Source organism: Pituophis catenifer, unplaced genomic scaffold, assembly GCF_029215685.1.
Source record: "Pituophis catenifer annectens isolate HBS135680 unplaced genomic scaffold, rPitCat1.0.hap2 SCAF_11, whole genome shotgun sequence".
NCBI lineage: Eukaryota > Metazoa > Chordata > Lepidosauria > Squamata > Colubridae > Pituophis > Pituophis catenifer.
In genome coordinates, this window is record NW_027256891.1 from 12,029,843 (window position 1) to 12,045,605 (window position 15,763).

Here is a 15,763-nt window from a genome sequence, read left to right on the forward strand (position 1 = left end):
AGTATCTCTGACCTGAGTTCGTTGTTTTCTATTTCGTTTTCCTCCTGGTCATCATCTTCATTTATTATTTCTTCGTCTTCTGTGGTGTATTCTTCAGATTCTCTTGAAATTGCATTCGTGGACTCATCGATTATTTCTTGATCCGTTTCCATTTCTTTGCTGTACGCCCTGGTGTTGGGCCTATCTCTTTTAGACATATTTAAATTTTTATTGAGTCAATTCAACCATCCTCTGCTACCAGATTGTTGCAATATTTTCAGGATCAGACTCAATAAATAATTTGAGAATTAAGAGTTCAAATATATCTCTCTTTATTTACATAAGGCATTCTATATTCACTGAATATTCACAGATAGAAGCAAGGAAAATGGGTGCATACAGCTCCTTATATATACAATGGGTGGAGCTAGATATGGGAGTGGTGAATTATGAATACATTAAGAAGTGAAGAATAAATTAACCCTTGATACCCCGTTCATATACTATTTACACATTAGAGAATAAGGCATTTACATCTGACAAAGAATTATTTTTTTGTGCTGGTGGTAATCGTTTGTGTGTTACAATCTTGTGGAAGTATCGCTTTGAACTGAACACGTCCAAATTTATTGAGATGGCTTCATATCTCAAATCTCTCTGAATTGAAGGAATTTGAAGCATCAGTTCAAACTGATTTAGACATCCAAATCTAGTTTTCCAAAACAGTCCTAAAGTTCAAAGAGGACTTGATTCATTTGCCCCAAACACTTTAATGCCTTTTCTTCCTGAAGGTTATTTGAAAATAAAAAGAGTTCTATCTACATGTTAAGTATTACATTGCCTGATTTCCTGAGTGAACTTCTGCCTCCAGCAGAAACTCTATTGTTTGGATAAGCCTTCTCAATTCAGATTGCTGTGTCTTGCAGTTACAAAAATGACTATAACCAGGTGTCCATTCAGGCTTTGTATCTTCTCAATGATCAGAACACTTCATTGTTTGATGGTGGTTAGTGGTTAGTAAAATGCAAACTTCTCTTGTTCATAACTTCCTGCGAAGAGAACCTTGTTTAGACAGTTGCAATAACAAGATTCAGTCAACAGTCTTTCTTTCCTCTTTGAGTCACTCTCCAAAAAGAGAACCGGGGAAGAATTTGCTATCCAAAGGTTGCCTTTTCTACACTCCTCGCTTTTACTGATGCTCCAGATGGGGTAAGATTTTCAGAATTTGAAGTGTGGCATTCTAGACAAGGTAGATTTTATCCCCCCACCCCCACCCCTTTTGCAGTTTTGGAAGAATGGTTCTCTTTAGTTAGCACAAAAAAAAATTGCAATAAAGATCTTGTTTTCCTACGATCAAGTTAGTCTCTACCAGATGACTGCACTTGTGAAAGTTGGAATGAGCAGATATATCGATTTATGCCTCCTGAAAATTTGGGGAGACTGTCGCCCGATAAACACAATGAGTGAAACTGCTGTTTGAGGTAGTAACAAAAAGATAAAAATATGGAAGAGAGAATCTGATTTCATAGGTCTGGTGGGGTTATTTTATACCGTGTTTCCCTGAAAATAAGAGTGGGTCTTATATTAATTTTTGCTCCAAAAGATGCATTAGGTCTTATTTTCTGGTTAGGTCTTATTTTGGGGAAAATATGGTACTAAACGCACCCATTTGGCTGACAGTCTTACAGTAACTGGGGCTTATTTTGGAGGTAGGGCTTATGTTACGAGCATCTCAGAGGTGGGTTCTACTTACCTTTACTACCGGCTCGCAGTGGGGCTGTGCGCACATGCTTGCTTCATGTGTGCACGCGTGCGCTCTTCTGCGCATGCACAGAAGCGTTTTGGTGACATCGGGGTCGGTGGGCAGGATCTCCCGCTGGTTTTACTACCGGTTCTATAGAACTGGTGAGAACTGGGGGCAACCTACCATAGGAGCATCCTGAAAAATCATGCTAAGACTTATTTTCCGGTTGTGTCTTATTTTTGGGGAAACAGGGTAGAAAAGGCCTGTTTCTGAAGTCCCACTGATAACATTTTAAGGTAAGAGACCTGGAGAATGTCCATCCTAGTCGGGAGAGGCAGTTCTGCAAATAACATAGTCCTGAACCATGTAAGGCAGTATTTCTCAATCTTGGCAGCAGATATGTGGACTTCATCTCCCAGAATAGCTGGCTGGGGAATTCTGGGAGTTGAAGCCCACACATCTTCAAACTGCCAAAGCTGAGGAACACTGATATAGGTCTTTAAAGATGATAACTGGTGACTTGAATTGCACCCAGAAATAAATTAGGAGCCATTCATACAACAATGGTGTAATATGGAGAAACCAAGGGGCACTCACCGCTGCATGAGTTACCGCATTTCTGGACCACTTGTAACTTCTAGCCCCACATAGTGTACATTGCAATAATCCCACTAAGAAATGAGCAAGGATTGACTGTGAACAGGGGCTGCCAGTTCAGGAATGGGTGCCATTGGCACACAAGATACACCTGGGCAAAGATACGGCCGTCACCCACAGCTATCCTTGTTATTATTATTGTTGTTGTTGTTGTTGTTGTTGTTGTTATTGTTATTGTTGTTGTTATTATTATTATTATTATTATTATTATTATTATTATTATTAATTGAATTTATATCCCGCCCTTCTCCCCGAAGGGACTCAGGGCGGTGAACAGCCGAGAATTAAAATAACATAAAATATAAAAGTTAAGATAATTAAAAATAAATTAAATTAATCGGCCTCCCAATTTAAAATTTGTTCCAATTTGTTCCTTCGAGAAATCTAGGGTTTTTTTTGGAATAGATGCTCACCAGGATTGTGCTTTGCATTTCAACGGCATAAATTAGGAAAAACCTATTTATTAGACCACAGAAGGAAGGCGCGTCACATGTGGCACAAAATCGGTTTTCTCCAAAAGCTGCATGCAGACTTTCCTGTATTCCCAACCAGAGATCTGCAAAAGTTACATGCACCTTTGACTAACATGAACTCTCTGAGAGCACATAATCTTTACAGATTAAAAGATTTTTATAGCCAGGGTGAGCCCCTCAATAAAGATCAGATATCACAACAAAGAGGTGAAGCCTTTTCAGTATTAGCTCAAACCTCTTCTAGGTAATAGCTAGCTAGGTAGTTTATTAACCGATTAGTCTTATGACTATATCAAAAATATAAAACAAAATACAGGCTCTAATTCCAGGGTAAAATAGATAATAGAATTCTAGGCAGAGGTGGAAACTGTGGGTCACATACTCCTTAAATGTTCCTTTTACAGTGGGATTCGGGGAAAAAACATACTCTGCCAATAATTGCTAGATGTCTTGTCCATTCTGACAATGCTTATCTCCAGTGGCAGCTTAAGGATGAACAGTCCGAAACTACAGCGCAGGTGGTTATATTCTGCACAGCAGCACTGGGAATTCATTGGAAACATGTGTCAAACCCACCATAGCTATTTTATAGAACAAATGTGGCAAACCCTTTGCACTGCTTAATCCTTTCCCTTGTAGTATTAAACCAACTACTGGCCTCACAGTTTATGGATTGCAATTTTAGTATAGTTAGACCATGTACAATTGACAGACTGGATTTTATCATAGATTTTAGTTGTTATTTATTATTTTATTCTAAAAATTTCTAACTGTGTGTTTATTGAGTGTTTTTTATATGTTCTGGTCTCTGGTCCATGTCTGTAATAAATTGAATTGAATTCTGGGCAATAGAAATATTAGAACTTTTGGCAATACAGCCTTATACAAATTTTGAGAATACTTCATTATTCAGAACATCCAAAAGGAATTTCAAAAGATTATAGTTTATTGTTGTAATTTAAAAAGGGAAAGCTATCGGATGGAAGCTTGGGTGACTGATCTTGGTAATCCCACACAGGAGACAAATTGGCAGCACTTATGGAAACCAGTTTCACTTCACTTCACTTCAGTTTCAGTGAAGTGAAGTGAAGTGAAAAAGTGAAGTGGAAAATTAAACATTGTTGTTGACTCCTGTTAGGCTGGCTCATATATATTAAAATTATTTTCCCAAATGCTGGAGAGGTTGCCTAAAGAACATAAAGGTTTATTTTTTTGTTTGTTTTTTCATTTGTGGTGGTCACCTCATAAAGGTATATACCCTTCTGGTGAATTTTTTTTGAAGACATAACATCATTAAACAAAATATAGAATGTCCTCCAGAGTTAAGGTTATTTACAAGACTAAACCATGAGGTTAAAAATAAAGAATTGATTTATCTATTTAATTTTAGCAACCCAAACAATAATTGTGTAACATTGGCGAACTCTAGGTAATATAACAATTCAGTTGCGATTAGCAAGGCCTCTTCGATTGCCACATTGGGGGGAAAAAAATCACAGGTTGAGTTAAGGAAATTAAATGTCAGAAGCAGGAACCACAATTTTATCAAACTTGGTTGGATATTATGGTTTAATTTTTTTCTTCTTCTGTTCAACCGTGTCTGATTTTTAAAAACTGCCTGGCGAAGTCCTGAAAGTTTTCTTAGCGAGGTTTTTCAGCAGTGGTTTGCCATTCTCTCCTTCTTGGGGCTGAGAGAAAGTGACTGGCTCAAAGTCACTCAGCTGGCTTTGTTTCTAAGGCGGGACTGGAACTCATCTTCTCCCAGTTTCCAGCCAGAGGCCTTCATCACTACACAAACTGGCTTTTTAATCTAATAACAATAGTTTATAATTTGACACACTTTAAATATGATAAAATTTACATGTATAGTACCCCTCTCTTTATTCAGGGTTTAATATAGACTTTTTATATTTTTTTTATTTTTCCTCATTATATGTATTTTGGATTCATGTTAATGTAATTTCCTGACAATGTGCGAAATAAAACTAAAAAAGTTACACACAGAGATAGCTTCGTTGCTCTACTGCCCCTCCTTTTAAGGCATGAACTGGTCTAAAGAGAGTTTTTGAAATTAAGGTGCAGCTTCAGTTTCTTGTTTGTTCCTGTTTTGAAATCCAAGCATCTCTTGGGTACATGTCCTGCCTGTAAGTCACATTTTATGAAAAAATCTCTGTGGGTTGTTTTTGTGAGGAAAGGCCATCGCTGCCTGCATGCTATTCAAGAAAGGCATCATCCCAGATTAACACAAGGCCAACAATCAAGCAGCAAACAATACTCCCAATCAAGGAACTACCATCTCAGACAAGCAAGAGAACAGTAAAGAACAACCGAAACAAGGAACCACCAAAAATACTGCTGCCAACAACAGGGAAAGTGGGCGTGGCTTGGTGGGCATGGCAGGGGAAGGATACTGCAAAATCCCCAGCCAGGCAGCCAGGCAGGCAGCCAGCCAGCCAGAGGTGGTATTTGCCGGTTCTCCGAACTGCTCAAAATTTCCACTACCGGTTCTCTGTCAGAACCTGCTGGATTTAACCTCTGGTACAGGAGTGTCAAACTCAATTTCATTGAGGGCCGCATCAGAGTTGTGTTTGACTTATGGGGGGGGGTAGGAGGTGGCCAGGGGGCATGGCCAGCTCGACATCACTCGTGTCGGGGGCGCCTGTGGTGGGCCGAGCACTCTGCAAGTGAAAACGGGATCTCGAGCTCCGTTTTTGACTGCGACAGCTTCCTGCAACCCTTTGCCAGTGAAAACGGAGCTCGGGAGGGCTTCCAGTGGCCCTCCCAAGCTCCGTTTTCCCTGGCAGAGGCACCGCGGGCCGGTCCTTCGCTGTTTGCAGGGTGGCCCTGCAGGTCAGATCTAAGCATCCCGTGGGCCGGATCTGGCTCTGGGCCTTGAGTTTCACACCCCTGCACTAGTATATGAAGAGAAAGCAAACCCACTCCTAGCACTGATGTTACCTAGTTGGGTAATGAAACATCTGTCAGCCTTGGAAGCCATATTAGGCCGGAAGCTTCAATGCTGCCACCTCTTCATGTGTCGGATAGTAGGAGGGGGGATTTAGGAGAGGGGAGTTAGTAGACATAATAGCGATCTTGTCAAGGTCAGGGTGAGCCAGCATCTGGAGGAGGAGTGGTCAGGGGCTGGCTTGAGGTGGAACGGACGATGACTGGAGCATGTGATTGATTGAGGAGTAAGGGGGTGGTTTGGGGAGCTTTGAATTACTGAAGGAAAGCCCGGGTTTTTCAGATTCGGGATTTCCCAGATGTCAGGTTTCGATGTCATCTCAAATAAATTGCACTCCCAAACAATTAATCTTTGCTGAAATATTCCATTTATTGAGTACGACAGATCTGGCCCCGACTTCGTCGTAGCCGATACTAACCCTCTGACCCCCCAAACCCTTCCCTTTCCATTCCCCAATTCTCATCTTCTCATTGGCCATCTTCCAAGTCAGTCTCCCCAGCTTCTGACCTCACCCCACAGTCCTCCTCCTCCTCCTCCTGGCAAACCTCACTCCCTTCCAGCATTTATGCTGTTACCTCGTTGAGTAATGAGATGTCTGCAAGCAAACAACCAAGCTCAGAGAGCATCAAGTATCCTGAGATACAAATATTCTCTTCTATTAAGCTCTTAGCTGTATAATAGAGCTTGCATTCAGCCAGCTGTCAGTAGAGCCAGCTTAAAAAGTAACTCAAGCAGAATACATTTGTGGTCAGTGACAATCTTGAGTGTATTCATTATAATTTAATGCTCTGGGGAGAGAGAAATCACAGAAGCCCTTTCACCAACATGCAATACGAATAGCTTTCCCCCAGAGGTGTCATTATGGAAAGCAGAAGCTGGAAATTTGATTTTTATTGACTTCCCGCCTGCATGATGGAGTTGAAGCTGCTGACTTAATAAGAATTAATTGGCAAAGATGCTAAACAGGAAACTCTTGAATAGTATGCATGAGCAATTTAGCAAATAGCAAATGCATGAACGAACAGGTAGGTGGAAGGAGAGTTACAACAATTTACAGGCTGGGCAAAATGGCTCCACCATTCTCAAGCAGCAAAAGAGGTTTCCTTTTCTTTTTTGGAAAGAACTTTATTAAAATTAACAACGTTTTTCAAGGAAGTGTGTTTCCCATAGGTTAGGCTAATAGGGTAGATCCGTGATGGTGCTACCTGTGCCATGGGATCCTGCCCATGGGGTGCTTAGATCTGGCCTGTAGGGCTGCCTTGGAAACAATGAAGGACTGTCCCATGGTGCCTCTGCTGGCAAAAACGGAGCTCACGAGGGCCACAGGTGGCCCTTCCAAGCTCTGTTTTTACTGGCAGAGGGTTGCAGGAAGCCATCACAGCTGAAAACGGAGCTCGGGAGCCCATTTTTGCTGGCAGAGCAAAATGGACACCATTAGCGCCTTCAACACAAGTGATGTTGAGCTGGCCATACCTACCCTGGCCACGCCCACCTGGTCCCCCAAGGTCAAACACAATCCTGATGCGGCCCTCAATGAAATCAAGTTTGACACCCCTGCTCTATACCTACACTTCTCTTCCCTCTTTCTTCCCCTTCCCCATTTTCCTCTCACCTTTCAGTAACAGTAACAGAGGTGGAAGTGTTGTGGCTCTGTTACCTGAGCCTGTGTCATCGGCAGGAGAGGACTCCAAGAGTGAAGAAGAGGAGTTGGCAAGGCCTCCCTCTCCAGGACCCTCCTCTCTGGCAATGCCTTCGGTGTCCGCCAAAGGGCAAGAGATAGGGCCGGGGCCAAGCACGTCCACGCAGCCACAGATGGACAGTTATGAGGGTAATGTGTCTTGGCTGGATCCACACCAGCGTCGCAGAGATAAGCGTGCGCAACAGAAGAAAAGGTGTGCCCGAGATTAGGCTGAGTCACTGGACCACACCCCACAGGATATAAAAGGGAGCGTGGTGGCCAGTCAAACCTTGTGACGAACAAAGCTGAAAGCTTCCACGCCATTCTGCATTGCCGGACTTTTGCTATAAGACTTAGCTGGACTATCTCTGGACTTGATTACCTCCGTAATTATTGAGCTGTTTCTTTTGATGTATCAGAAGTGGGGAGAAGTTATCTCTCCTCTTTGTAAATAATAAACTCTTGGCAGGCAGCCACTAGGTTGTTGCCAAGTTCCGTTATCATAAGGAAAAGGATTTTGCCGGCTGGTTTGGTCTTTAACTCCTGAACGTCTGTTGGTGTGTGTGCGTGTGGTTGGGGACAGAACAGGAAGAGACCTTGGAGATCATCTAGTCCAACTTCTTTCTAAATTTGAAAGAAATATATTTAATTGTGCCTTTATTTCCTGTCATAAGGAGATTTTTTACCAAATTGAGATTAGACCAACTTCAAACAAACATGCTTTGGGGTAGGTATAAGGGTATCCCTGTAAGTGAAAAAGTCTGTTTATGTGGGACGGGGGAAGTTGAAACAATATCCCATGTAATTTTTGATTGCCCCCTGTACTCAGATTTGAGGGAACATCAGCTGGGCAGGATCTTGTATACCCAGCACCCCTAAGTCTAAAGAGCGCTTCTTGCAACATTGTCTGTTAGGTTCTAACTTGCAGCTGGTGAAATGGATTGCCAAATTTGCGGTAAAGTTGATGGAAAAAAGGACAAAGTTGGTGCAGCAGAATGTGGTAGATTGTAGGAAAGATCATTTGATTTAATAATGTAATTTCAAAAGTAGTTTTAAGACTGATTGGGTAGATGCAGGGGTGACATTATAATATAACTCTAATCATATTTAATTTGTATCTCAAATTATTGTACTTTATTCCAATTTCATTTTAGATCGTATTTTATTCTAATTTCATTTTAAATTGTGTGTTATTCCAATTTCATTTAAATTGTTTTACCAAATTTTTTCATAATTATTTTTCTGGAACTCTGCACTTTGATATGGCCCAAGGGCTAATCAATAAATAAAGATATAGATAGATAGATAGATAGATAGATAGATAGATAGATAGATAGATAACCCAAACCAGGTAATATCATCGGTGCTACTCAGAACAAGCTCAGAGAGCACCAAGGACCCCTCATTTCAACCCTGAACTACAAATTTATTAGCATTATGAGCCCTGGTGGTGCAGGATTGTAGGCTAACTCTGCCCACAGCCAGGAGTTCAATCCTAACCGGCTCAAGATTGACTCAGCCTTCCATCCTTCTGAGGTCAGTAAAATGAGAACCCAGATTGTTGGAGGAAATTGCTGCCTCTGTAAACCGCTTAGTGTGTGCTGTAAGGCATTATGAAGCGGTATATAAGTCTAACTGCTATTACTAGTGCTATTGGGAGCCCTGGTGGTGCAGTGGTTAAAGTGCAGTATTGCAGGCAAACTCTGCCCACAGTCTGGAGTTCGATCCTGATGGGGCTCAAGGTTGACTCAGCCTTCCATCCTTCCGAGATCGGTAAAATGAGGACCCAGATTTTGGGGGGGGCAAGATGCTGACATTGTAAACCACCGAGAGAGTCCTGTAAAGCACTATGGAGTGGTATATAAGTCTAAGTGCTACTCCCATTGCTTTATAAATGTGCCATCTTTTCCTTACAGGGACCAGAATCTCTCCATAGGTGGGACTTCTCCAAGTCCTTTCACCGGCAATGGAACTGAGATGCTGGGAAGCCCAGGGATGAATTGCTCGGAACCTGGACGAGATTTCCAACACACCTTTTATGCTGCCACCTACTCCATCATTTTCATCCCAGGCCTCCTCACCAACAGCATCGCTCTCTGGATGCTATGCCTCTTTATCCGAAAGCAGAACAAAGCCATCATCTTCCTGCTGAATCTGGCCACCGCGGACTTCATTCACGTCCTCTCCTTACCTCTGCGGATTTATTATTATGTCAACTACAAGTGGCCCTTTGGACTCTTCCTCTGCCAGCTTTGCTTCTACTTGAAGTACCTGAACATGTACGCTAGCATTTGTTTCCTCACCTGTATCAGCGTGCAAAGATACCTCTTCCTGCTCCATCCCTTCATGGCCAAAAACTGGAAGAAGGGCTACGATGTTGCCATCTCGGCTACCGTCTGGTTGGTGGTTGGCGTAGCTTGTCTGACCTTCCCATTGCTGAGAAAGACCCTGAGTTCGGAAGCTTGCTTCTCCGATCTCAGCATTGAAAAGATCCAGAACACGGCGGCTTTGATTGGGATGCTGATCGTGGCCGAACTGGTTGGGTTTTTGTTCCCTCTGGCCATCATCGTCTACTGCACTGCCAAGACCAGAGCTTCCCTCCAGGAATATCAAATGCCTTTACAAAACACCGCCGAAAAACAGAAGGCGTTACGGATGGTGTCCATGTGTGCCGTCGTGTTTTTTGTGTGCTTCGCCCCCTATCACCTCATGTTTTTCTTCTTCATGTTGGTCAAAGAAGATGTGGTGAAGGGCTGTGCTGTAAAACAAAGTGTCTTGTATCTGCACCCTTTTTTCTTAAGCCTTGCCAGCTTCAACTGCTGCTTGGATCCATTCTTGTACTTTTTTGTGACAAGGGAATTCAATGATCGGATACCAACCTACAGGAGCTTGTCCTTCAGAAATCGTTTGTTAAGCAAGGAAAGCGCTTCTTCGATGAAGGAATAAATTAGCTGGACTTCAAGTTGGACAGAGGATTGGAGGGTCTACAGGAGGTGCCCTAGTTCAGACTGCGCCTCCAGATATCCTGTAGCATAAGAATGCGCTCACATACCACGTCAGAGAAAAGTTTGCTTAGTTTTGGTGCAACTATTGATGGAGCAATAGTTGCAGTGGTGAAACTCCAATTTTTTTTATTATCTGTTCTGTGGGCATGCTCTGGCTTGGTGGCGTGGCAGGGGAAGGATACTGCAAAATCCCCATTTCCTCCACACTCCTGGGGGAAGGATATTGCAAAATCTCCATTCCCACCCCATTCTGGGGTCAGCCAGAGGTGGTATTTGCCGGTTCTCTGAACTGCTCAAAATTTCCGCTACTGGTTCTCCAGAACCTGTCAGAACCTGCTGGATTTCACCCCTGAATAGTTGGTTGGGTTCAGACCAGGGGTGAAATGCTCCCAGTTTGGACCAGATTTCCCAATCCGGTAGCGATGGCGGCGGGTGGTTCGGAGAACTGGTAGCAAAAATCCCTGCAGCCCCCACCCCGATGCCCAGCTGAGCTGCACGATCATCAGAGGCTTTTTTTAAAAAAACTTTTAAAAGCATTTTTTCTATAACCTCTTCCGATGAAAAAATGCTTTTAAAGGTAAAAAAAAAGCCTCTGATGATCGCGCAGCTCAGCTGGGATCATCAGAGGCTTTTCAAAGCATTTTTTTTTTTTTTTGCAATGTCTTGGCTTGAAGAGGTGGTAAAAAAAATGCTTTGAAAAGTCTCTGATGATGCCAGCTGAGTTGCCTGATCGGCAGAGGTTTTTCAAAGCATTAGAAAAAATGCTTTGAAAAGTTTTTTTTTAAAAAAGTTGGCCATGCCCACCCAGTCACATTACCCCCACTACCCCCACCACCAAGCCACGCCCACCGAACCGGTAGTAACAAATTTTACATTTCACCCCTGGTTCATACAACATGATAGATCAGTGGTTCCTAATCTGTTTTACGGAAACCATTTAACGGGAAGTTGCAGGAGTCAAAGCAGCTGTAGATGATACATTGCTGGCTCTAAGTTAACATTGTGGTCTTCAAAAATGTTCAATGACAATCTAGAAGTCCTCATGAAGAGAAAAGTTGGGATCTGTAGCACCGTGGTTTACAAATCTCAAGGATGAGATTCACATAGCTAAACCATTGGATGATCTGTTTTGTTTTATTATTTTTTTTCTATGACCTTAGCCTGACGCTCATAATTTCCAATCAAGAATTTCAAACTGGGTGGGGATGACCAAATGTTAAGCTACACAAACCCAAAACAGCGCTTCAGAGACATGAATTTCTTTCTCCCAGACCTGCCTAAGAAAGGCAAATGGCTTGAACCTGCTTTGTTTTGCTTTATCACATCCTTTGATAGTTTTGGAAGTACTCACGCTTTTTGCTGATCCCACTAATGCCATGATGGCAAATTTATGGCACATGTGCCCAAAGTGGCACACGAAGCCATGTCACCCGGCAAGCACGGCCTTGCCTGTTTGTCTTCTGGGTTTCTGGCGCACATGCGCACGTGATGATCAGCTGTTCTTCACATGTGCGGTAATGCCAAAAACCAGTGTGCGCATGTGCGCCAGCCAGCTGATGGTCAGGTGTGCATGAGTGCCAAAACCCGGAAGTTCGGCTTTTCTGGAATGCAGCCCAGCCGAGCGCGTGCACGCAATGTTTCCGCGTGACCTTTTCGGCACTTGGTGCCAAAAAAGTTTGCCATCACTGCACTAATGTGTCTAAAGGTTGAATCATGGTAACTGGATCAAACGTTGTTAATCTGAGATGTTTTGTTGCTTATCCAAAGCTTCATCAATCAGAGCAAAATTCTCTGCCTAAATAATTTTACTCTGACTGATGTAGTTGCTCGGATGAGCAACGAAACATCTCAGATTAACAAAGTTTGATCCAGTTACCATGTTTCAACCTTTAGACACCTTTGACCTGGTGACATCTTGATCTCATTAATGTGCAATGGGAAATTACTTTGGGAATGCAATTCCTGACTGATTTCAAGCGAGAATCAAAGGTATAACTTGCATTAAGCCTTCAGATAGTTTTAGCATACTAAACATTTGCAAAAAAATAACAATTGGAATACATTGAAATACATTCCATAGACAGGAACAGGAATTCTCCAGGCTTCTCTTGATCAACAACTTTCAGTTTATTGGTCATAAAAATTAACTGTTTAGTCCTGTTCAAAAGTATAATTTCATTAGTGAGTTGATTGCGCACATCTTTGTAAATATGTACATACTCTGCAAGTAAACAAAATAATTGCTCTGAATAGTAAAGTAAATAAAAGAACTGCTCTGAAAGAGAAAGAAAATAAGGCTTCTCTCTGTCAGTTATGTTCACTGCTTTTCAAAGAGAACAGTCCATACTGCATCAACTCATCCCTATCTTAATCGTGTGATCTGGGTAACTATGCACTTCCAAATATATAGCTACGTTCTGGTTTCCATAGGTTTATGTGGGGGTGTTTGGTTCTTTCCCTTTGTTATTTCTTTTTTTCTTTTTCAGTCAGGTGCATCCTGTGGGTTATTTTTATCTTTTTTTTACAGCCAGCCATCGACAGGAAATACTTGCCATTTTACTTTTACAAAGGGAAAGAGGCACATTTTATGCCTCCTGCTGCCTATCTGTGGCCAAAACATTTTTAAAAAGCAAGCAAATCTAACGAGTGACAATGGTTTAATATTATTAATATACACCAATTGTTTTTTAAAAAATATATTTTTATTGTTTTATATCATACACTAACTTTCTATGTTGAACAGTGTGCTCTCCAGGTGTCCAAGGTGTTAACATACAAGTATACAATGATCATCGTCATTATGATCAGATATAGATATACATACATACATACATACATACATACATACATACATACTTACTAATATGTGGTAATATATAAACAAATACTGTATGTGATAACATCAATCATATTATAACATATATTATCTTCCATTATAGTATTGATTATACAACCGTCATATTTACTCACCTGTTTTTCTTTCTCCTATAAACCATATTTCACCCAATTCCACTCCTCTAACCTCAATATTTTTTTTTAAAAAAAAACAAGTTTTATTGATTTCCCCCTCCCCCCCACATTCACCCACATCTTTTTTTTGAACAGAATATTGGCCTTATCTTATCCTCTAACCTCAATATATTTTTTTTAAATTTGATTTATATGCCGCCCTTCTCCGGAGACTCAGGGCAGCTTACAGTGTGTTAAACAATAGCCTTCATACTTTTGTATATTTTATGCAAAGTCAGCTTATTGCCCCTACAAACTGGGTCCTCAATTTACCTACCTTAGAAAGGATGGAAGGCTGAGTCAACCTTGAGCCTGGTGAGATTCGAACTTACAGTAATGGCAGACAGCTGGTGTTAAATTACAGTGCCTTGTCTGCAGAGCTATCCAGGCATTTGTCATTTAACCATTTATAGAATAGTTCCCATGTTATGAAATAGTCCGAATCTTCTTTTCCTTTAATTTTTAGGGTTAACCTATCCATCTCTGCACATTCCAGAATTTTTTAAATTATAATATTGTCTGCAGGGGTTTCTGAGTTTTTCCAACATTGTGCATATGCGATCCTAGTTGCTGTTAGGATGTGTAGAACCAAATATGTGTTCCCCTTATTATAATTTCCTGGAAGCATGCCCAACAAAAATGTTTCAGGTTTCAGATCTATTCGTTGTCCTATCATATTTTCCAGCCATGTGTGTATTTTCTTCCAGTATTTTTTGGCTTTGGGGCATGTCCACCACAAAATTCTTTCCCAAAGAAGTTTGGGAAAGTTTCAAAAATACTGATGATATCCTTCTTACTATTCCACAGTTACAAGAAATGTATAAATCAAACTTATAGATATAAATTAAGCATGGACTGGTTTGTTGATTATGTGCCATCCGGTCAGCGTTGATCCTTAGCAAAGATAAATTTTCTCCAGCAATCAATTAATCCTAATATGACAATATGCGCAAAAGCAAAAAGTCAGAAGCATCTTTCTCTGTCCCTCTTTAAATCTAACCACTTACAGCAAGCCCGGGATCAAAACACATCTTACAGAACGTTAAGATTTCATTTTTTAAAAAAAATTACAGATTAGCAGAGTTGGAAGGGACCTTTGAGGTCATCTAGTCCAACCCCCCGCCCAAGCAGGAGACCCTACTCCATTGCTGACAATGGCAGTCCAGTCTCTTCTTGAAAGCTTCCAGTGATGAAGCTCCCACAACTTCCGAAGGCAACTTCTGTTCCATGGGTTGATTGTTCTCACTGTCAGAAAATTTCTCCTTCTTTCCAGGTTGAATCTCTCCTTGTTCAGTTTCTGTTTTGACATTCTGATTAAAATAGTCATTTCAACAGACCGAGAAACGTTTCAGCTTTCAAAATAATCTCTTATTTTACTTTAGTCTTATGTCAGGTTACGTTTTTTTGTTCCTATAAAGGTAAAAGTTCCCCTCGCACATTTGTGCTAGTTGTTCCTGACTCTAGGGGGCGGTGCTCATCTCCGTTTCAAAGCTGAAGAGCCAGCGCTGTCCAAAGACGTCTCCATGGTATGTGGCCGGCATGACTCAACACCAAAGGTGTACGGAACGCTGTTCCCTTCCCACCAAAGGTGGTCCCTATTATTCTATTTGCATTTTTTACGTGCTTTCAAACTGCTAGGTTGGCAGAAGGTGGGACAAGTAACGGGAGCTCACCCCGTTATGCGGCACTAGGGATTCAAACCGCTGAACTGCCGACCTTTCGATCGACAAACTCAGCATCTTAGCCACTGAGCCACCACGTCCCTTGTTCCTATAGTTTCTGCTATTATTCTATAGCTAAATATAGCAATATAATAAAATAGTTTCAGTGATATAGACCCCTATGTTGTCGAAAAAGTGCTGTCCACGTGGAAGACAATTTCTTCTGTATTTTTTATCGTGGAGCTTTGAGATTAATTACATTAATCACCAAAGGGCCCATTGTAGCGAAGAGAATGAGGTATTCTGTAAAGACAGCGTATTTACCTGAATGCTGATTCTTCGTACTTAACACTAATGTCTTTTGTCACTGTGTTTTTCTTTTATCTATTTTACCCTGGACTTACATCCTGTACAGGTAGTCCTCGATTTACAACAGTTCAAAGTTACAACAGAGTTGAAAAAACTGATTTATGACCATTTTTCACACTTATGTCCGTTGCAGCATCCCCATAGTCACATGATCAAAATTTCAGATGCTTGGCAACTGATTCATATTTATGACGGTTGCTGTGTCCTGAGGGGAGGTCTTGTG

The 15,763-nt window shown here is 41.5% G+C and overlaps 1 protein-coding gene across 1 annotated transcript; it reads left to right on the forward strand.

Annotated features, from left to right (window-relative positions):
• The first annotated feature begins 1,174 nt into the window (after nucleotides 1-1,174).
• On the forward strand, nucleotides 1,175-10,442 carry LOC139322752 (putative P2Y purinoceptor 10). Its single transcript, XM_070951958.1, has 2 exons — nucleotides 1,175-1,188; nucleotides 9,413-10,442. The coding sequence occupies exons 1-2, from the start codon at nucleotides 1,175-1,177 to the stop codon at nucleotides 10,440-10,442; spliced, it is 1,044 nt and encodes a 347-aa protein (XP_070808059.1).
• The last annotated feature ends 5,321 nt before the right edge of the window (nucleotides 10,443-15,763 follow it).